The sequence below is a fragment of the Drosophila obscura genome, unplaced genomic scaffold (assembly GCF_018151105.1).
Source record: "Drosophila obscura isolate BZ-5 IFL unplaced genomic scaffold, ASM1815110v1 contig_8, whole genome shotgun sequence".
Taxonomy (NCBI): Eukaryota; Metazoa; Arthropoda; class Insecta; order Diptera; family Drosophilidae; genus Drosophila; species Drosophila obscura.
The window spans coordinates 259,088-281,635 of NW_024542872.1; the positions used below are offsets into that span (position 1 = coordinate 259,088).

A 22,548-nucleotide genomic window follows, 5' to 3' on the forward strand; every position below is an offset into this window, starting at 1 on the left:
TTTGCTGCTCTGCTCTCTGGGTCGCTCTGCTCTGCTCTGCTGCTCTGCTCTCTGGGTCGCTCTGCTTTGCTCTGCTCTCTAGGTCGCTCTGCTCTGCTCTGCTAGCTACCGTGGGTCTCGAACTTAAATTACAGCTTCAGAATTTCACCTTACTTATTTAATAATAATCAAAATTATAAACTTCATAATATACAACAAGCTTCATAATTCCTCCATATGGTGTCCCTGCTCAATACTTAAATCTACCAATTATAACTACTTATAAACTATAAAAATTGTGAGTCGTCACACCCCCCCCCCCTTTCTTCCCGGGTGATATTTGACGGTGACGCCGCCGGACGGGGTGATGGTGACTTTAAAAGTGCTTTCCGGCCACTCCAGGGTGAAACGTCGCCGCCAGGTCCCCTTTTGTTGGCTGGTACGGACCATTTCCACGAGGCTCCGGGGAATGAGTCGGCGTGGGGTATTCGCCCGCCATTCGGCCGGGGCCTCGACCCACTTCTCCTCTTCCTGTAGCAGCTCCGCTGTAAGGGCTTTGACGTCCACTCCCGGTCCTAGCAGCGTCTGGATGTCGCTGCTGCCAAACAACAAGTCCAGCTCGTCGGTGTCGTGGGCTGGCGATAGCCTGAGTGGAGCGGATGGAGCAGTCGGTGTTGCTGCTGTTCGCGAGGTCGACACCCCTACCTCGTCGCTGATGATGGCCACCCGGGCCACACTCTCCACCCTCTCTTCGTTCTCCGGCTGCAGCCACGAATCGGGTTCCGGGTACAGGTATCTGAGCATGGCGCTCGCTGTACTGGGGAACAGCTCCGTGCTGATGTCGTCGAACTGCGACATCCCTCGGGCGGGTTCGGCCTCGTTTCCCTCGTCGTCGAACTCTTCGAACCCCTCGAACCGGCGCTGGTACTGGGGGACCCAGTCCCAGTCGTTTCGGCGTAATTCTGCCCACTGTCGCCTTGGCTCCTCGATCTCCTCGTCGTCCATGGTCGTACTCAGTGCTGTGGGATATAAACGAAGTTATACCCCTGTGCCTATGGACAGACTTTGCTCTACAGGACAATAGTCTGGTGCGATGTTTGAAACTTGTAAATACCCTAACGTAATACTACTACCGATGTTATACAATGTCTTATACTAATCCGCTTTGTGAGCGGCCCGAAATTTACTTGCTAGTCCTGGCTGGTCGTCTGTGTTGCGGTCGAGCGGGTGCTCGCCGTCTTCGCTGTCTGGCTGTTCCTCGTCGTCGTGTTGCTGGAAGGCTTTCAGGTCGGCTACCCCGGCGGTGCGCCGGTGTCCGGTCTCCGTGTGGCGAACTCTGGCTATGTTGGGTGAAATGAACTTGCTTACCTTATACGGGCCCTCGTACCGTGGGGCTAGCTTGGCGGCGAATCCGTCGTTGGCTTTCGATAGTACGTTTTGCTTCACTAACACCAAGCTGCCAATGGTTGGTCTCCAATCGCGTCGTCGTAGGTTGTAGTGGCGGCCTTGTTCCGCCGATGCTCGCTGTGTGCTGTCCCTCGCCGTCTGGAAAACTTCGCATAGCTGTTTCGCCCTGGTTTCGGGATCGGTAGCGACTATTCCGGATTCTGGCGTGACTTCCTCGTACAATGCTCCTGGTAGTCTCGGCTCTCGTCCTTGGACCAGGAACGCCGGACTGAATCCCGTTGTGTCGGACACGCTGCTATTGATTGTCAATGAAATCTCCGGTAGCAGGGCGTCCCATGTACTATGTGGTCCCTCGATGTACTGTGCGATCATGGTCTTGATGGTCCGGTTCGCTCTCTCCGTCGGGTTCTGCTGTGGATTGTATGGCGCAGTATACTCCAGTGTCATACCTGCCCGCTTGCAAAACGCCTTAAAGGAACGACTGGTAAATTGAATCCCGTTGTCGCAGATGAACTTCCGGGGTATCCCAAATCGGCTGAGGATCCTGTCGCGAAAAGCTTTCTCCAAGTAGGTTGCAGTGGCACGGCGCAGAGGTATCAGCTCCACCCATTTGGAAAACATATCTAAGAAGACGAGTAACACTGTGTTACCTTGTTTGGATCTCGGCAGCGGTCCAACGAAGTCGGCGCAAATGGTAGCGAAAGGCTCGCTTGCCTGTCGTGTTAGCATCTTCCCTGCTGGCTTAGCTTGTTGCGTCTTGAACTTTTGGCATACAGCACATTTCCTTACGTAGCGGGCGATGTCTCTGAAGATTCCGGGCCAATAATACCTTTGACATACCCTTGTTGTTGTCTTGCGTATTCCCAGATGTCCCGCGCTTGGTTGGTCGTGGCATTCTTGCAGCACACGCTGCCGTTGTTCCTTGCCGACGCACAGCTTCCATGGTACGCCATCTTCCTCCAGGGGCCGTCGTCCTACGTTCCTGTACAATTGTCCGTTCTCCAGGGTATAGTCGGGGTACTTCTCTGGTCGCTCCAGTGTCTCCTGCGTGCGTCGTCGTATCCATGCACATGTGTTCTGCTCCTTGATGACAGTTTGTAGGGCCTCGAGCGGCTGTCTTGACAAGGCGTCTGGAACAACGTTCTGTCGCCCTTTCAGGTAGTGTATGTCGAACTGGAACTGTTGGAGTTCCAGGGCCCATCGTGCGATTCGTTCCGTGGAATTTTCGATTGTGTTGAGCCACTTGAGGGATAAGTGGTCCGTCACGACGTCAAACCTGTATCCTTCCAAGTATCAACGCAGCTTCCTGATGGCCCAGACGATTGCTAAGCATTCCTTCTCGGTGGCGGAGTATTTCTCCTCGGCCCTCGAAAGTACTCCTCCTAGTCCGTAATCGCTGGCGTCAGTCTGTAAAGAGAACTTACTGGTAAACTCCGGACACGCGAGAACTGGCGCCTCGGTCAGTAGTTCCTTTAGTTGTGCGAACGCTTGCTGTTGTGGTGTTTCCCACGTCCATTTCTTGCCTTTCCGAAGTAGTTGTGACATCGGTTGTACCACGGCTGCAAAGTTCGGGACAAGTCGTCTGTACCAGGAGGCAAGACCCAGGCATCGGCGTAGTTCTCCTGCACTGGTTGGAGCTGCGAGCTTCTGTACCGCGGCGATCTTCTCGGGATCGGTGTGAATTCCTTCCCTGCTAACGACGTGCCCCAGGTACACCAACCTGCGCTGGAAGAAGAGGCACTTCTTCCGGTTAAGCCTGAGGTTCGCTTGTCGTAAGCGCCTCAACACTTCTCTGAGATTCCTGACGTGTTCCTCCAATGTTGTTCCAATGATGATGATGTCATCGAGATATGCGAACGCGTGGGGTTCCATATCTGCCCCGATGACGCTGTCGAGTGCCCGCTGGAATGTTGCGGGTGCCGAGTGGAGTCCAAATGGCATAACACGCCATTGAAAAAGACCTCGTCCTGATACTGTGAACGCGGTGCATTCACGGCTTGCCTTAGCCATGGGTATCTGCCAATACCCGCTTTTCAAGTCCAATGTGCTAATATACTTAGCGTTCCGCAATCTCTCCAAGATTGAATTTTTCCTTGGCAGGGGGTATGCGTCCGGTACCGATCGTGCATTGAGTTGACGAAAGTCCACACACATGCGGGTTTCTCCAGTCTTCTTGCCTACCAACACAATAGGGGCACTGTGTGGGCTTTTGGAGGGCTCGATGCATCCATCCCGTAGTAACTCGTCTACTTGCGCGTGAATTATCCCTTGCATGGCTGGATTCCGTGGATAGTATCGCTGTTTGATCGGGCGATCGTCGCGCATCACTATCACGTGCTCGGCGATGTCGGACAATCGTTCGCCAATCCTTCCTCCAGGAATTCCTGTACCCATGATGCTATCGGTTCTGCTGAGCTAGGACCGAGCTGGTTTGTGACAGCTGGTTGGGCCTCTGGCCCCATCGCTGCTCCGTCGTCGGGCTGTGCGCCTCCTCCTGCTAACGTTGCGTCTGCTATGCTGGCCAGTACCCCAAGGGGTACTGGTAAGTCTTCTGCCCTGCTGCGAAACGGGTTCCGTTGGGTAGCTTTTAGTCGTGCGGGGCCAAGAGCGCTTCCCCACCTTCTGTCTCGTTCTGTGCCGGGGTCATCTTGAACAATTGTTGTCTCTGCTGATGGGACGACCGCCTCGCGGATGCAGGCGTCGTCCTGGTTTGTCCTCGTTGTTAATGATGGTCCGCCGGTCACCTCGCGGTTGCAGGTACCGGGGTCATCTTGAATCCTGGTCCTCCATGCTGATGTGACGACCGCCTCGCGGATGCAGGCGTCGTCCTGTGTTGTCCTCGTTGTTGATGATGGTCCGCCGGTCACCTCGCGGTTGCAGGTGCCGGGGTCATCTTGAATCCTGGTCCTCCATGCTGATATGACGACCGCCTCGCGGATGCAGGCGTCGTCCTGTGTTGTCCTCATTCTCACTGCCAAGGTGACGACCGCCTCGTGGATGCAGGCATCGTGGTGTCTTGTCCTTGTAGTAACTGTTGATGTGACGACCGCCTCGCGGATGCAGGCGTCGTCCTGTCTTGTCCTTGCCGGTGATGTGACGACCGCCTCGCGGATGCAGGCGTCGTCCTGTCTTGTCCTTGCCGGTGATGTGACGATCTCCTCGCGGATGCAGGCGTCGTCCTGTCTTGTCCTTGCCGGTGATGTGATTACCGCCTCGCGGATGCAGGCGTCGTCCTGTCTTGTCCTTGCCGGTGATGTGACGACCGCCTCGCGGATGCAGGCGTCGTCCTGTCTTGTCCTTGCCGGTGATGTGACGACCGCCTCGCGGATGCAGGCGTCGTCCGGTCTTGTCCTTGCCGGTGATGTGACGACCGCCTCGCGGATGCAGGCGTCGTCCTGTCTTGTCCTTGCAGGTGATGTGACGACCGCCTCGCGGATGCAGGCGTCGTCCTGGTTTGTCCTCGTTGTCGGTGATGTGACGACCGCCTCGCGGATGCAGGCGTCGTCCTGTCTTGTCCTTGCCGGTGATGTGACGACCGCCTCGCGGATGCAGGCGTCGTCCTGTCTTGTCCTTGGGGGTCGACGACCCTCTGTAGTTCCGTGCTTGGATCTGCTCAAGGGGATGTGCAATCCTCCTACCTGCAGCTTGGCATCTATGGCGGCAAAGAAATCCAAACCGAGTAGCACGTCGTCGAGAGCCGTTGGCAGGACCAGCATCAGGATGCTAGCCCGTGATTGTCCGAGTCGTACCTCTGCTTGAATTGCCCGCGTTAGTTCCATCCTTGTCCCATTTGCCAAAGCTATTGTCGTCCTCACTGTTCGTCCGTTAGCCGGGGTCTCGATGAGTCGTGCCTTCTGCTCGCTGAGGAAACTCCGCGTGGCCCCCGTGTCCAGCGTCGCTATCATTACCTCAGCCTCAATGCTTGCCTCGGCGGTAAGCCTGCCATCTCGCGGACGGATGACACCCGCTAGTCCCAGGACTCGCTAGTCTGCCCTCTCATCTGTCCTGGGTTTGATGAGGGGCGCTGGGCGTTTCCCGTCTCCTTGGCCTGGCAGCAGACGATGGTCCTCACTCCTCGTCTTCCACAGTTCCAGCAGAAGAGTGTCCGAGTTCCACGGCATTCTCTGGCAAAGTGTCCGGGTACTCCGCAGTTCCGGCACGCATTACGCGTGTCCACTGGTTGCTCGTTGCTGGTATTGCCTATCGTTCCTGGATCCTTTCCCTCTTTAGGAACCGCTGTTGCGCTCGAAGTTGTCCACTGTGAGCCGGGTTTGGGGCTCGTTGCGCCGGTTCCCCGCTTTGGCGCCGCTGCTGGTCCTGTCCTGGTTCTGGCTTGACATTGATGCTCTCGTTCCCGGGTGACTTCAAAGTTTATCACCAGTTGCGTTAGCTGTTTGAAAGTGCGGAAGTCTATGCGTCTCACGTACAACTGGTACTCGGGCAGCAGATTCTCGTACACCCGCTCCAGTTCCTGGGCTTCCGAGTAACCAGCGCGGTTCATCATTAGGCGAATGTCCACTAGATACTGCTTGTATCCCTCGTTTTCCCTCTGGTAGCGCATCCTGATCTCATCCTCCAGTCTCTGGAAGTACCGCGGGGGTAGGAAGAAATCCAAAAATTCCCGGCGAAACACGTTCCATGGCTCTCCCTGTAGATGACTCGTGCGGAACCAGTCCTCGGCAGTACCTTTTAACAGTTCCGGCACTCCTTGGGCCAAACTTCGGGTGTCGACTCGGTGTGAGACGGCTCTTTCCTCCAAACGCTCGATGAATCGCAAGGGATCGCATACCCGGTCCGGTTGGTTCTCCTTGTGGGATTTCCTTCGCTTGGGTTCCATTTCCACTCGTAGAAGGCGACAGGCTCCGCGATCGCTGCTGGGTTTCTGGCTTGGGGTCGGGAGTCCGTGCTCGTCCAAAGGCGTCTTCAAGTTCCTCTAAGCGGGCCTGGATGATAGCCGAGTGTCCCCCACGATTCACAAAGGCAGACATGCGGCCTCGGAGTTCCTCCACGGTGCCTTCTCGTTCCAATCCGAATTCCTTAGCGAATGCCTCCAGCTCCGCCTTGCGCCGGTACGAGATCCACGCTACCCCCACCATGATGCTATATGAAGCCTGCTCCTGTGTCCTGGGTCCGGTGCCTTGATTTCTGTGCCGCTGGTATCCTTGTTGTATGCCAGTTGTGTCCCGTGCAATGCCTGTGCAATGTATCCTTGGTGTATTCCCAGTCCAATCCTGTTCGATGTCCTTGTTGCTTTTATCCTTGGTGTATTCCCACTCCAATCCTGTTCGATGTCCTTGTTGCTTCTAGCCTTGGTGTATTCTCAGTCCAATCCTGTTCGATGTCCTTGTTCCTAGTATCCTTGTTGTATCCTAGTGTTATCCTGTGGGGTGTCCTTGGTTCTAGTATCTGGTGCGAGGTCCTTGTTGTATACCCCTATCGTCTTTTTTTTCCCCACTTGGCAAGACTTTATGATTAGGAACGATGTGCACTGCTTAATGACTCTGGGTCGACTGTCCTCGTTGATGCTCTGCCAGCTCTATTTATGGGGAATTCATGTGCGGCCGAACGATCGTGACCGAGAGTTCACGAGCGCTGCGTGGCCCGCCTCTCTCTCTTTCGACCTTCGTAGATGCGATAACCCAAAAAAAAAACCCTTTTCTGTTCGATCTCTCTGCTCCTCGTAGCTCCGAAATGTGTACTCTGTATGCTCTGTAGACCCTGAGAACCTCGTGTATGCTCACTCCCGCATGCCTCGCCCTAGCACGTATAAGTGCCTTGAAAACTGGGCATTTTCCCGTTCATTTCGGCATCAGCGTGTAAACCGGAAACAAACAAAACCTTGACCAATGATTTTCCAACTGTTCACGTGTGACTTTGGGTGCCCAGTGTCCGCAAAACTGGGAAATTGGCCAAAGTGCCGAAACTCATACAAAACAAAACCTTGCCCAATGAATTTAAAACTGTGCACGTTTGCGTTTGGGTGCCCCAGTTTCCGTAAGACTGGGCAGTTTTCAATAGTGCCGAAACGCGGGCAAAATAAAACCCTGGCCAATTACTTTAAAACTGTGCACGTGCGTTTTCCGGTGTACCAGTAAGGCGTTTGGGAAGTGCACTTGTGTGCATGCAGACCTGCCTATGTTCAGGGAAACCAAAAAAAAAACTAACTAACTAATTTCACAGACAAATGAAACGCACCTGCTCGGGCGCCATCTGTAAGGTAGTCTTTTCGAAGGCTGAGGTAAGCTCAGCCTCTCCAGGGCCACTTTACAAAGAAATTTGTAAAGTGCCGGGACCCGAGATTGCGGAAATGGAGACGCCGTGTGTGGAAAGGTGGGCGCGTGGGGCGACAAGGGGAACCTACTCGACACCGGTCATCCGGTGGTTGGCGGAGGCGCCTTCTGGCAGTGTAGCCGCCCCTGTCTGCTCCGACTCGAGTGCCCCTGGTAGTACCTAGGCAGCACCCGTTCCGGAGACAGGCACGCGCCGTTTGGGAGCCCGCGGTCTGGCGCGGTAATGACCTGCAACCAGCCCAGCGGAGCCTCCAACGGTGGGCGACCACACTTACCGTCTTGCACTTTGGGAGGGGGAAAGGGTTAACTTTTACACTATTACATCCGAGCACATTGTTTAGTTCTGTTCCTTTTATTCCTTTCCTTGTTCTTGTCTTTTCCTAGCTTAGTGAAGAAATTTACGTTTCCTACGTCCCTACCTATTCGCACCAGACTCAGCCAAGAAAAGGGGATGCATCACGCAGCCTCGCTTACCCGATCTTCTAGAGCAGATCGTTCTAGGTGTCTCCTCGCCCGGCGCCCTTGTTTTCCGCCGCGATCGCGACTGGTTTTCCTGGTTGCCAAAAACTAACTAACTCGAGGCGAGCTCTGCCTGGCGATCGCGAGCCCTTAGCTGCGGCCCTTGTCCGGGCTGCGCTGCCGCTGCTGCCGTCGCTGCCCACACCCGTGGCTTTCGTGCGGTTGGCCGCTCTCGGGCTGCGGCCGGCGCCCTTGCTCTCTCTCGCTCTCTGGGTCGCGTCTTCGTTCCTTGTTCTGCTTGGGGTTCTCGGCTCTCGTCGTCGCTCTCTCTCGGTTCTGCTTGTGGTTCTCTGCTTTCTGGATCGCTCTGCTGCTCTGTTTTTTTTTCCTGGATCGCTCTGCTCTGCTGCTCTGCTCTCTGGATCGCTCTGCTTTGCTGCTCTGCTCTCTGGGTCGCTCTGCTTTGCTCTGCTCTCTAGGTCGCTCTGCTTTGCTCTGCTAGCTACCGTGGGTCTCGAACTTAAATTACAACTTCAGAATTTCACCTTACTTATTTAATAATAATCAAAATTATAAACTTCATAATATACAATAAGCTTCATAATTCCTCCATATGGTGTCCCTGCTCAATACTTAAATCTACCAATTATAACTACTTATAAACTATAAAAATTGTGAGTCGTCACACTGTCTACTATACAAATTTGTCAATTTAATCTGGAAATTATGTTTAATGTAGTTATGGACGAGCATTTGAAACATGACATAATGATTGGTCGTGAAATATTAGCTCTTGGCTTCGGCATAACGATGGACGCTGATAAATTTAATATTTTTAAAACTAAACAGATTAATGCGATTTCCAATGAAACCATTACAAATTACGATAAGCTATTTGACGATCATTTTGATTTAAATGATAATGATAAGTGTAAACTTAAGAACATTTTTGATCTATAATCTGAAAATTTCATTGTTGGAATGCCGAGTAGATGTGTCACGACTGGAGAATTAGAAATTCGTTTATTAGACGCCAACAAGACTGTGCAGATGCGTCCATATCGTCTTGGTGTAGATGAAAAAGAATTAGTAAGAGATAAAATCAAGGAAATGTTGGCGGCAAATGTAATACGTCCAAGTAATTCTCCATTCGCTAGTCCAATTTTATTAATTAAGAAGAAAGATGGCAGTGATCGCTTATGCGTTGATTATCGAGAGCTCAATTCAAATACAGTGGCTGACAAATACCCTTTGCCGTTGATATCAGATCAAGTTAACAGATTGCGTGTGGGTAAATACTTTTATTGCTTAGACATGGCCAGTGGGTTTTATCAGATTCCAATAGATGCAGGATCCATAGAGCGAACCGCCTTTGTAACTCCCGAGGGTCAGTACGAGTTTCTATCTATGCCATTTGGGCTAAAAAATGCCTCTTCGATTTTTCAGCGAGCTATAGCGCGAGCACTGGGTGACTTGGCGTACTCCTATGCAATTGTTTACATTGATGATGTAGTGATAGTCGCGAGGTCAAAAGAGGAATCATTTGACAGATTGGTAATAGTGCTAAAGGCTTTATCGGAAGCAGGATTTTCCCTTAATATAAAAAAATGCTCATTTCTCAAAACTGAAATAGAATATCTAGGATACTTGGTCAAAGACGGTAGTATTGAACCAAATCCGCGAAAAATACAAGCTCTGGTTGGACTATCTGAACCAAAGACTGTTACACAATTGAGACAATTTATAGGTTTAGCATCTTACTTCCGTAAGTTTGTTCCACAGTTTTCTGAACAGATGAAACCTTTATATCAGTTAACCTCTAAAATTAATAGTTTCGTTTGGAAAGTTGAGCATGAAGAGATACGCCAGAAAATTATCTCAGTACTAACTCATGATCCTGTTTTGATTATCTTTGATCCCTAATTTCCCATCGAGCTGCATACGGATGCAAGTGCAGATGGCTATGGTGCAATACTCATGCACAAAATAGACGGCAAGTCTAGAGTCGTTGAATACTATAGCAAGTGTACATCGCCCCCAGAATCGAGGTATCATTCATACGAACTAGAGACCCTGGCAGTGTACAACGCTGTAAAACATTTCCGACATTACCTTCACGGTCGAAAGTTTTTGATCTTTACGGATTGTAATTCGTTGAAAGCAAGTCGTACTAATGTAGAACTAATGCCTAGAGTACACCGCTGGTGGGCATATATACAGTCGTTTGATTTCACTGTAGAGTACCGCAAGGGAAGTCGCATGGCGCACGTGGACTTTTTATCTCGAAATCCGATTGTCATTGAGCGTGATACCATAATTAGGGCAACCGAAGTCCGCATCGATCTGACTGAGGTGACGGACAACTGGCTTGTAGCTGAGCAGCGGCGCGATTCGTGCTTATCATAGCCCAGCTGAATAGTGGGGAGTCGCAGGAGAATTTGGCGAAAACATATGAGTTAAGAGCAGGAGTTCTATATCGGAATATTCAGAGAAATAGTAAAACGCGCTGTCTACCTTTAATCCCGAGAGCCTTCAGGTGGTCAGTGGTTAATCATGTGCATGAGGCGATAATGCATTTGGGGTGGCAGAAAACGTTAGATAAGGTTTATGAGCAGTATTGGTTTGAACACATGTCCAAGTATGTACGAAAATTCGTAGAGAACTGCATAACATGCAAACTGTCAAAGCCTCCATCAGGAAAGATTCAAATGGAATTGCATCCAATTCCCAAAGTCGAAATACCGTGGCATACTGTGCATATTGATATAAGTGGAAAGCTGAGTGGTAAAAATGATACCAAGGAATATGTCATAGTGCAAATTGATGCGTTCACTAAATTTGTTCACCTATATCATACTTTGAATTTGGATGCAGAAAACTGTATTAAGGCTGTGAAATCGACCATATCGCTTTTTGGGGTACCTAATCGTATCATTGCAGATCAAGGCAGAAGTTTCGCTTGTGGACGATTTCGAGAGTTCTGTTCAATGCATAAGATAGAATTACATTAGATAGCGACAGGTGCAAGTAGGGCCAGGTTGAACGAGTCATGAGCACAATGAAAAGTATGTTGACAGCTGTAGAGACAGGTGAACGTTCCTGGCAGGATGCACTATGTGAAGTTCAGTTAGCCATGAATTGTACGACAAATAGGGTAACGAAATTTAGCCCGTTAGAACTATTCATTGGAAGAGAGGCTAGGCCAATGGGGTTGTTGCCTATAAATGATGAAGCTAAAGTGGATTGTAAGCAGGCAAGAGCTCAAGCCAAAGTAAATATGGAAAATAATGCGAAATATGAAAAAGGGCGAGTTGATAGGAATAAGGCCAAGATAGTAAAACACAAGGTTGGGGATCATGTCTTGCTGAGAAGTGAAGAACGTCATCAGACAAAATTGGATCCTAAATTCAAAGGACCTTTTGTGGTTGCGGAGTTGCTGGAAGGTGATCGATACCTGTTGAAATCATTGACCAATAAGCGAACGTATAAGTATTCGCACGAGAGTTTGCGAAGTTTGCCGGATGAGCAGATTTCTGACGAGAATGTTGAGAAAAACGACAGTGGTGAAAAAGACTCTGGTCGTAAGACCCGTTCTCGCACCTAAGAGAGGTGAAGAAAGCATCAAACGCAGGGGCTAGACTTAGTCAACAATATTCATGCCAGGTATGGGTGATGTTGTGTGATGGACATTGGATCTGAGTAGATCGTGGCACAAGAGGTGCAAAGCGTCGCAAGGATGCGGCAAGAGCCTGTAACTGTGTTTTGATTACGAGAATAGCCAAATGGGCGGGTTTGCGCAGAAGAGTACGAGCTACTAAGACAGATGATCCAGGTCAAGTCGAAGGCACAAGTGTAGAACCGGAAGTGTTCTGACATGGCGTGTGGCGCGGCTGACATGGTGTTGCGAGTTTGATGTGGCTCACTGTGAGAGATAAAGTAAGAAGCCTGCGAAACCGACATTTGAAGACACAATATATGAAGTTGTGTGCTGTTTGATTTATATTTTTGAATGATCTTGAAAGATGAAAAGAGAAGTAAAGTAAGAATGATACCAACCTCGTGTTACAGTATGCACACGAGGACGTGTGATAGTCAGGAAGGCCGTGTCGGAGATGTATAATGAAGATGTATGAAAACTGATGAAAATGTAAACAGAAATGTATAGAGTTAAGAAACTATGTCAATAAAGGAGAACAGAAACTACGCAGTAATTAATCCGTTGTTCCTTCTATTCACATTGTTGCTGAGAGCGAGGTTTGAGAACGAGAGAGAGAGTCGTCTCAGCCGAGTGTGGCGCGGTTGTGTGTACGATGCCTCTGAGAGAGAGGAGGATCAAAAGGGAATTGCTAAAGAGAGCAATTGGATGATGCAATACGGTGTTATGTATTGCGTAAGCGAAAAGAAGAAAACGAGAAGAGGAGTTTTCAGTTTGGTCACAGAATTGAAGGAGAGAACACATAGCCGCGACTCACTGCGCTCAAGTGCTACAATGCAGGAGGAAGAGCACCCAGATTTCCTGCCCCCGACATATTTAAATATTATCGGGTGCCGCGCTGAAACTGTGGCTGGTGACTTTAATGCCATCCGCCCATTCTGCTACAGCGTAAGTAATGGATGAGCGAACAACGTTAGTCAGCGATAGTCTTCTCTCCTGTTTCGGTCCGCGAGTGTTCTCCAGCACGTAGCTCAGGTGCTCCCGAAAACAGAGCCTGGTATCGATTATCACGCCAAACGGTTCGTTTCAACGCTATGGTCTGGTCTCCTATCCTGATGAGCGCAGTCTCCACAATCGCTCGACTGACTAACATTGCCTCCGTTTTGTGAGAAGCTCCATACCACCACCACTCGAGCCCCATAAACAGAGGCCAGTCTGCGATTAGCTGAATGGCCGCATTGCAAGTTGATCTTGACGCGATCAGATCCTTCGCAACCACTGAGAGTGCCTCGTCATCAGCGTAGCACATTAGCTGACAGCCGTCTTTTAATGTAAGCCGCATAGCTTCGTCGTATACGATGCTCCACAGAAGTGGGCCCTTCACCGATCGTTGGGGAACGCCTGCCAAAATGCGATGGGGATGCTAAGCTCAGAACTCTTTGCTTGAAGTAGCTTCTGACGCTGCCCAGTGGTATAGAGGGATGCCCAGTTGGCTCAGTAAGTCAGTGATGCATTCCGATTTCAGTTAAAGGCGTTTTTGATATTGAGTGTAACAATTAATCAATACTCCTTTTTGCCACCCTTCCATCGAGTTCCTTCTGCCGCCTCAGACAACTCTTATTATGGCGTCAACCGTTGAGATGCCATTTCGAAAGCTGAACTGGCTGGCAGATTGCCCCCAAAGCTTCGTCCATCGCCTCTCCAGTCCTGCGCAGATGATTCGCTGCAAAGTCTTCCCCATTGAATCGATCAGGCAAAACGGGCGATACGAGAAAGTGTCGTCTGGCAGTTTACCAATTTTTGGTATAAGGTGCAGGGTCTTCCATTGTGCTGGAAAGAGTCCTTCTCGGAGACTCTGCGTGTACACCGTAACGCACTCTTGCGGTTTGTAAGATATTATCAGTTTATAGATACAAACAGTTCTACAGTCTCGAAGCTGCTGAGTTGTCTCCAAGGTGGCACCATTGAGTTGCAACAGAATTTCACATTTGCGACGTCGCACAGTGTGGCCTCAGCCGAAAATAGGTGCCAAAAGTTATTTTACTAGTGAGCGTTTTGGATAATACCCTTCTAATAGAGAATTTTCCAAGGATTTCGAAATTGGAAACTTAAGAAAATCGATATTTTATGTTCAGAGATATGAGCATTCAAAGTTAACCATTTTTTAGTGAGCTTTTTTGGTTATTTTTCATAGAAAAATACTACTCGAAACTACTCTCGAGAGTATTTATTTCATTAAAAGATATCTTCATTCGTTCAGAAGCAAGCCGAACAGCTTTAAAATCTAGCGAAGGACGCCTTCTCTTTTGTCTCTATGATCATAATATCAGCACTTTTCTTTTTCACGCCTTGGCATGTTCTGTGCTAGCCTTTCCATTTGTTTTTTTGCTCCGTTGTGGAACCACTGCGTTTCGTGTTTTCGCTGCGAAAGTACCGATCTTCCCTCAACAGTTTTGTCAATTCTGTAGGCATAGGAATCATTCTCCGATTGACTGGGATTTTTCTCTCGCTAAAGTCAAAGGGATTGACTGGGACTTTTCTGGGGCTGAGACAGTAAGTGTTGTCTGTTACATCGCTTTAAGAGGCTCCTTTAGAGGGGAACCAGACCCAAGCCCTAGTTGGGTGCTTTTCTCGATGGACTGCTCTCTGGGCCTTATGCCTCTGGCGTCTACCAGGAATGCTGCAGATCACACCTACAGCTCTGCTCGAAGGCCAGCTTTTCTTCCTCCTTCATTCCTCCGACTATGAAATCTCCAGTTAAAATCTTCAGTCAAAAGCAAAAAGATTGAGTGCAAATAGTTTTTCTTACACTAAAAATGTGGATAGTGGAAGGCGGCAAAACAAATGTTCGAAGATAAAATAGAATATCAGGGGTGCCACAGAAATCACTTCCGCTGGAAAATCACCTCAATTCCAATCCGCCGTGCCACACACCGATTTTTTAGCGGAATCAAAATCGCTCACAATTTATCTAGCGATTTGATTAAATACACACCCAAAAAAATTCGAATTCCCATAAAGGTTGTTCAATTGGTGGTGAACCCTCATCCAAATAATTTATTATCATACATTTCAAGTTAATAGAATAAGCATTTTAGTAAATCACTATTCAATCCGCTGACTGAATTTTCACTTCACGATTCCGCTCTCAATCCGCTGCAGACCGAGGGGGCCACCTAGGGCGATTCCGACTTTCGAAGTTAATACAGTAATGCCACCTTTTTTTAGTCAAATTCGGAGCAATATATTTAATATTAATTATATTGAAAGCATTCTATTTTTCTTTAATTAAGCATTAAAAAAAATAGCTCATTGTAGTAAAACTTCGTTTACGTCAAACGTGTGCATAGTTTTTGAGCAAATTGTGAAAACATTTGTAGTCATTTGTAGTTCTACCAGGTGGCATCGCTTCAAAATGTAAAAACAGAACTAACAAAACATTTCTACATATTATTGCCATTGCATTTATGTCAGAAACCCCTGTTCGGCTAAGTGCAGATCCATGGCAGCACAAATAGCATAGCGATCATTATACCAAAAACTGATAATTGTAATGAACTAAATTAGCAGTAGTTTGAGAAAACAATCACAAAAACCACATACGTATCGTCTCAACGATGCGCATCTGAGAAGCCTGCGCTGCAAGGTTTATATTCTAATATGTTGCCTCCGTAGTTATTCGATGGCCAACAGTCTCGGTAAAAGCATTTAATTAAGTTTACCGTAAAATTCATATGTCTGTTTTTTTTAACAGCTGATTGCTGCTGATTGCTGGAAAGTTTCCAGACAACTCCTAGAGTTGCGGAGTACATTGTTTGGTTTGACTCGCACGATATGGGATGTTTCTTTGCTTTGAAATTATAAACGTACAGCTTTGAAAAATCAATTATTTTATATCATAAAAGAAAAAAATTAAAATAAATTGTTTTGATATGATAAAATAAATAAAATTGCAAAATGAACCCTATTCGAATTGAATCTTGAAAGGTGTCAACCCTAGCCTTAGTTCGAATTTGGTTTGTAACAATGCTAAGAAAAATGAAATCGCTCGGAATTCTGTGGCACGGCGGAAATTTTTAAGCGGAAATCCTCTGGCGGTTTTCCACTTCAAGGCCTGTCTCCAGCACCGCGGAAAATTGCGGCAAGGAATTTGCTAGTTATTCCGTGAGGGTGTGGAACATAGCTAAAACATTCATAGCTAATTCTGCTAAAATTAAATAAGGAAAAAATGCACTCTAATAATGAAGTGATTGTGTTGGTAGCGGCATATATTGTTGCAAATCAAAAAAGAATAATTTTCATCTCTCTTTTTGGTTTTGCGGACAGTTTTTGACTACATCTTGCACCATTCACTTCAGGAAGAATTGTAATGTATATATTCCTGAGCTGGGTATCTGCTGTTCTCTCAGTCCACACACGGTCCCGATAGGCAACTATCGATAAAAATCTGTTGATTCCGCTCGTGGTGCTGGATACACACTCCAGGAATACGTAAAGCCTAGAACTAGGGTTGGGAAAACATCGATAGTGGCCACCATCGATGTTTTCCACAATCGATGGTGGAAAAGCTCGATAGTATCGGAAAATTTTAAACCTCATTAAACAAAGCCTAAATTTGTGAAAACAAATAATAATACGTGTATTTCATACGGTCTTATGTATTAGGTAAAATAAAGAGATCCATTTCAAAAGGTTTAATAACTTAAAAATATTTTATATATCAATATTTTTGTTTAAAAACAGCACATTGTCCACATTGGATGTTTTTAGTAATGTCCTTTTTGCGGAAACTATATCCGCCGCTTTGCTGAACATTGGTTCAGACTCTCTGGAAGTTGCGGGAATAAACAGACAGTGCCTCGCTATTTGTTGAAGGCCAACGGTTTCATCTGTAAAATTCTGCAATAATAAATTGTTTTAAAATTACTAATTTTAATCTTTTTAATTGTTGAATTTAATTGTATTTACCTTCCAAAATTCAAGAGGGTCCTGATTTAGATGGCTCTGCTCCATGTAGGTTTTAAGAGCTTTGATAGAATCTACCCTTTTCGAACCAGCTTTGTCAGCGTGTTTGGCTTTAAAAAAACTGAAAAGTAGATCGTTAATGGACATTTCACATTCTTCTGGAGCATCTGGTGAAATTGGCAGTTTTTCGGGAGATTGACTTTTCAAAGAAGCAAGCTCATTTTCAATTAAAATGACTGCATTTTGTGCTATATTATTAGACCGGAATCCATCTTTTTTAAACCGCGGGTCTAAAATCGTAGCTATTTTGGTCACTGATCGGTTATCATAGTGGGAATTTATTTTTTCCAATAGAAAACTGCATACTTATTTACCTTCTTTAGTTTTTAGTGCCTTTGTTGATTCGAGTAATTCTGTATTTAGCCCGCATATGATTGGAATTATCAGGTATATTGTTACCTCTTTTGCAGAACATTTTGTGGTGGCACTATCAAAATATCCCAGTATCACTAGCAGATCTTCCAAAATAGAAAATTCATCCGCCGTAAGCATTTCTGGAGCCATTTCACCAACTTCACTCAGTGAAGCATTCTGCCGATCGATACTATCGATGGTGAACCGAAACAATCGATGGTTGGCTAATTTTTCAACCATCGATAGTATCGATAGCGCTATCCATTTTTTCCCAACCCTACCTAGAACTCAGATCGAAAAAAACACCTAGCGAACAGAATCAGGGTTGATATTCGTATGAAACCGATAAGAAATGTTTTACGGCAAAAAATGTTTTCTAGGCTCTGTACGGAATGCAGTACTCAGATCAAAAAACAAAAAGGTCGGTATATACTGTAAAGTATCAGAAGTATTTGCTTGTTTTTTTGGTTTGTTTCGAAAAAGATATTAATTTGATATATTTTGCCACCAAACACGAAGCAAACATTGCAATAAGAGAACAAAAAACCAAATGAAATATTTTAATAATGAAGACAAATAGAATCTAATTAATGCAGCATTATATAAAGAAAAATTACACTAGTCAACACGATTTTTCCTCAAGGAACAAAACGAACTTTTTCTTAAAGATTTGGGGCTTAGAATTGGTTTGATAATATTTTTTTTTTTTCTATGTCAGAACTTTTTTTTGAAGAATTTTTAAAACTGGTATTTTTTTTTAAGCTTTTTTCAGAGGTAGCGCTTGTTTTTTTCACATAGCTCTAGTATCTTACGTCTGGTTGTAAAGAACTTTGCTATTTTAAAAAGATAATTAAAACAGCTAGAAGCTAAGCCCAAACACTTTGTGATTACAGCTTACCGTCTGGGAAATATAAAGCATTGAAATGCAAAAATGATGATTTTTGTGCGGTATTTTTTACGAAATTTTGACTTTAAAAACTCAGGAAAAGTCGAAAAAAATGATATCCTGTGTCCTCTATTTTTTTGTGTATAGGTGCATTAATTTGGCGTCGTTCAAGGTATTGCTCATTAAAATCTATGGAGAGACTTTGGAGCTAAAATTCGTTAACCAAACCTAAAAAATGAAAAAAATGATCAAAAAATACCTTTTCGATGGTTGCGAAGCCGAAAGCAGAGGCAAAAGCTAGCCTAAAAGAGAACCGCGTGCCCGTCGCAACATTAGCTTTTCAAAACAAAACGAAAAAATATTTTATGAACCGCTTCGTCAATGCCTCAACCCGCGTCGAGTCGAGCTACAGAACACACCAAGAAAATATGAAGTCTTACGACGGGAATAGGTCCAGGGCCGGATTAGCAGTTGCCTAGGGCCTCCTAGGGATAACAGAAAAATTTTGTTGAAAAAACAAAACTCCAAATAATGAATAAAAAATATAATAGCCACTGAGAAAAACACAAAATAAAGGAGGGCCCCAGATTGATGGTTGCCCAGGGCCCGGTTGAGGGTTGATCCGGCCCTGAATAGGTCGCTACATCACATCAGCCCTCAAAACAAAACGAAAAACCAATTCAAGCGTCCAAAAATTGTAGAGCCCACACACAAGCACAGTATGTGTGAATACATGGCACTCACGTTTACGCAAACTGAAATCTCGAACAAAGTCGGTTTCGGCAGCTAAAAATTATTCTATGCATACAATCATATATTTTGGAGTGTACACGTACACAACACATGCATGCTTGCTGCCAGTCGGCTCGTGTGACGTCATGAGCCGAACGCGGCCATCCCAAAGCCGAGGATCTCAGCTCAGCTGCGCCCCTTTCGTTGTATGAACTGGCACATCTATATACTGTATGGTTAGTGGTACTGGAAAACAGTTTTTGCCGTAAAACATATCTTATCGGTTTCATACGAATATCAACCCTGATTCTGTTCGCTAGGTGTTTTTTTCGATCTGAGTACTAGGCTTAAGGAAAAGTCGGAAAAAATGATATCCAAGGTTCTTTATTATTTTCTCTATGGGTGTTAAGGTATTACTCATTAAAATCAATGGTGAGACAATGGACGTTAACGGCCCAACGTTTTGGTCCCTTTAATTAACTTTACTAAGAACCCGGAATTCGTATATCAACAAAAACACAAGGTTGATCAGAAAATAGTTCCACCTTTCACAGGATTTTTGGTACGTAATGATAGTAGATACACATGATGATATAGCGAAAATATCATAATGTATATTTTTATTTTCAGACGTGAACTTTTTAGCGGCTTCTATCTTATAGCCTTTTTACACTGGGCGCGTCTGCTATCGATATCGGCATAGACGCAATGAAGCAGAAAAGGCGTTTACATTGGAAGACGTGCGTCTTGAATTTGGATTTGGGTGTTTGATGACAAGGAAAGATACACAAATTTTTGAAAATCAACAGAATTAAGCAAGACGTCAGGAAAATGGACGAAAAAGAATTGATTCTCATATTTAAATATTATTTTCAGACATTTCATTGTAGAGTTTGTGGGAGTTCTTCTTCAAATTATGAAAACCACCGAAGTTCGTCTCCAGCAGTGTCTTAATGGCATCAAGGGGTCAGAAAAATTTCATACGATAATAAAACAATCAGTTTCAAGTATTTTATTTAATGACTTTATCTATATTTTCACCTTTTTGCACAATCATACATTTTTAGCGCCAAAATTTGGTTTTTGATCTACATTTTGTTGTTGTTATTAGTGGTGATAGTTGCGCTGATAGGCAGAAAATCCCAAAAATGAGCAAAAGCAATCGAATATATCGAATAGACGCACATGAATCAGAAACTGACGCAACTTTTTGCCACCACTAGGGCCCTATGCTTAACCTATGTAAAAAAAACTGCGTCTCCGGCAAGACGCAAAGAAGCATGACGCAGCCCCAATGTAAACAGCCTATTAACAAAATAAGCTACTAATAAATAAAATTGTTCAAAGAATGCCAAATGTACGATATTTTTAGTAAATGTACCCCACCTTATACAAATATTACTAAGCAATTTTTACTTGGTATGTTATTCCAATTTATCTACATGAAAATTCAAAAATGACAAAACAAGCATTGCTTGGTGTGCCAGCCATTTTAGATCATCCGTTTCTCAAAAGACTTTAATGAGCAGTACCTTAAGCGACGCCGAACTAATGCACCTATACACAAAAAAACGATAAGGAACGTGTGAGTCGCTTCTGTGGAAGCGACTCTACTTTTATACCTGTACTCAGTCAGCCAGGCAGGCTCCGGTTTTCACATTCACTTTAAGTTTTACTTTTCAGCAAAAAAAAACATCATTTTCATTTCAAGGTGCTCTGGAATCCACAAAAGTGAATTCGTTTACTCCCTGTACTGTTAAACGCAAATTTTACTGCTATTAACCCCACTCGTTAGTGCCGGCTCATACAAAAAGGTCCCTGTTATGTTTAACAGAGATTTATTGATAGCCAACTCGGGCTGCCACAGCTGTTCGAAGCAATTCACTATTTTCTTTTTCCCTGACCATTTTTTTCAGTCCATTTTTGAGGTTGTGATCACCTCTCGACGCCAGGTATCAATCCTACTAAAGGAGGACTGGGAGAGGGGTGAACCTGGACCCGCAAATGCGATCCACATATACATTGATGGCTCAAAGTTAGACGGCCGTGTGGGTGGTGGCGTCTACTGTAACGAGCTCAATATTAGTCATTGTTTCAGACTCCCGGATCACTGTAGTGTGTTCCAAGCGGAGGTTGAACGTGTCTCCAACGTGTCTTTACACAGACACTCAGTGTACTTCTTCTCAGACAGCCAAGCAGCTCTCAGAGCACTTGGCTCAATATCCTCGAACTCAACGACTGTCAACATATGCCGCAGGTCTCTTAATGATACCACAGAGAATTTAGATCTCTACCTAATATGGGTTCCTGGACACAGGGATATCTACGGGAATGATGCTGCCAACGAACTAGCCAGGCAAGGTACTACCACACCTCTCTTATCGGAGAAGAAGCAGGTAGCAATGCCTTTGGCTACGTGTAGGCTACTAACGCACGAAGCTTTCGAGCTAATTGCCGACAGACGAATGCAGCAAACGATCTGTCGAGCTCTACAAACTCAGCAGAGTACAGTGCTCTACCGTCATCAGAGGCATCACGGGACACTGGCAGATCGGCACACATGCTGCCAGACTGTCAATCCCTCATAACGACTTCTGTAGAAGCTGCAGGGACGAGGAGGAGGAGCAGTCGGTCCACCACTTCTTCTTGTGTCACTGTCCGGCCCTGAGAAACCGTAGGCGACGGCTTCTTGGGGCTCCCATCCTCACTGACGGACCTGTCCGAACTGCCCTTAACTCCGCAATCAGATTGCTCACCACGTTGTAGGGGAGGGTACACACCCATGCGGCATCACAACGGTCTTGTAGCAGGACCAAGTGAGTTGGGGTGGGGGGATTTCCCCCTCTCCACAACTACCGCCTTAACCTAACCTAACCTAAGCTATTAATGAATAAAATTGTTCAAAGAATGCCAACAGTACGATGTGTTTAAAAAATATACCCCCAGCAATCTTTGTTTACTTGGTATATAATTCCAATTTTGCTTAATATACAATACAAAATTGTCAAAAAACTTATCACATGACTCTGCCAATATTTGGATGCTCATCAAGTTTTACTTTGAGACAACATTCGGTATGGGCGCTGCCCCAAAACGAGGCACACCTCCCAACCACACCCACAGCTCATAAACGACGCACATACACATTTACGTGATTTCTTTTCAATTTTAGTAGGATGTTGTAAAATAACACTACTCGACAAAATCCAACTTTTTTAACTCAAGGATCCAAACCGACTTTTTCTGATAGAAATGGACTTTATTTTTGGAAACTTTGTATTTTTTTAAACTTTTTCAGAAGTAATGTTTCTTTTTTTTCACATAACTCTATGATCTTACGTCTGGTTGTAAAGAATTTTGCTATTCTGATAATAGAGATAAAGATAATTAAAACAGCTACAAGGTAAGCCCAAACACTTTGTAATTTTAGCTTACCGTATGGGAAATATAAAGCATTGAAATGCAAAAATTATGTATTTTGTGTGGTATTTTTAACGAAATTTTGACTTTAAAAACTCGGGAAAAGTCGAAAAAAATTATATCCTGTGACGTCTATTTTTTTTTGTATAGGTGCATTTATTATGCTTCGTTAAAGGTATTTTTCATTAAAATCTATGGTGAAACTTTGGAGCTAAAATTCGTTAGCCAAACCTAAAAAATGATAAAATTAAAAAAACATACCTTTTGGAAGGTTGCGGGCCCAACTGCCAATTAGGAATTGGAATCGCGATCAGGTACCAAATGTAAAACCCTGTTTTTTT

General features: G+C 45.6%; 2 protein-coding genes across 2 annotated transcripts; one reads left to right on the top strand and one right to left on the bottom strand.

Moving 5' to 3' along the window:
* Positions 1-10,679: 10,679 nt before the first annotated feature.
* On the top strand, positions 10,680-13,085 carry LOC121405197. Its single transcript, XM_041595792.1, has one exon. The coding sequence runs from the start codon at positions 11,185-11,187 to the stop codon at positions 11,737-11,739; it is 555 nt and encodes a 184-aa protein (XP_041451726.1). The 5' UTR covers positions 10,680-11,184; the 3' UTR covers positions 11,740-13,085.
* Positions 13,086-14,458: 1,373 nt separating this feature from the next.
* Positions 14,459-17,058, bottom strand: LOC111077098. The gene is made up of 3 exons (XM_022371241.2): positions 16,759-17,058; positions 16,537-16,689; positions 14,459-14,554 (listed from the first exon to the last, which is right to left on the bottom strand). Exons 1-3 carry the CDS (start codon positions 16,900-16,902, stop codon positions 14,459-14,461), a joined length of 393 nt encoding a protein of 130 aa, XP_022226933.2. The 5' UTR covers positions 16,903-17,058.
* Positions 17,059-22,548: the final 5,490 nt, after the last annotated feature.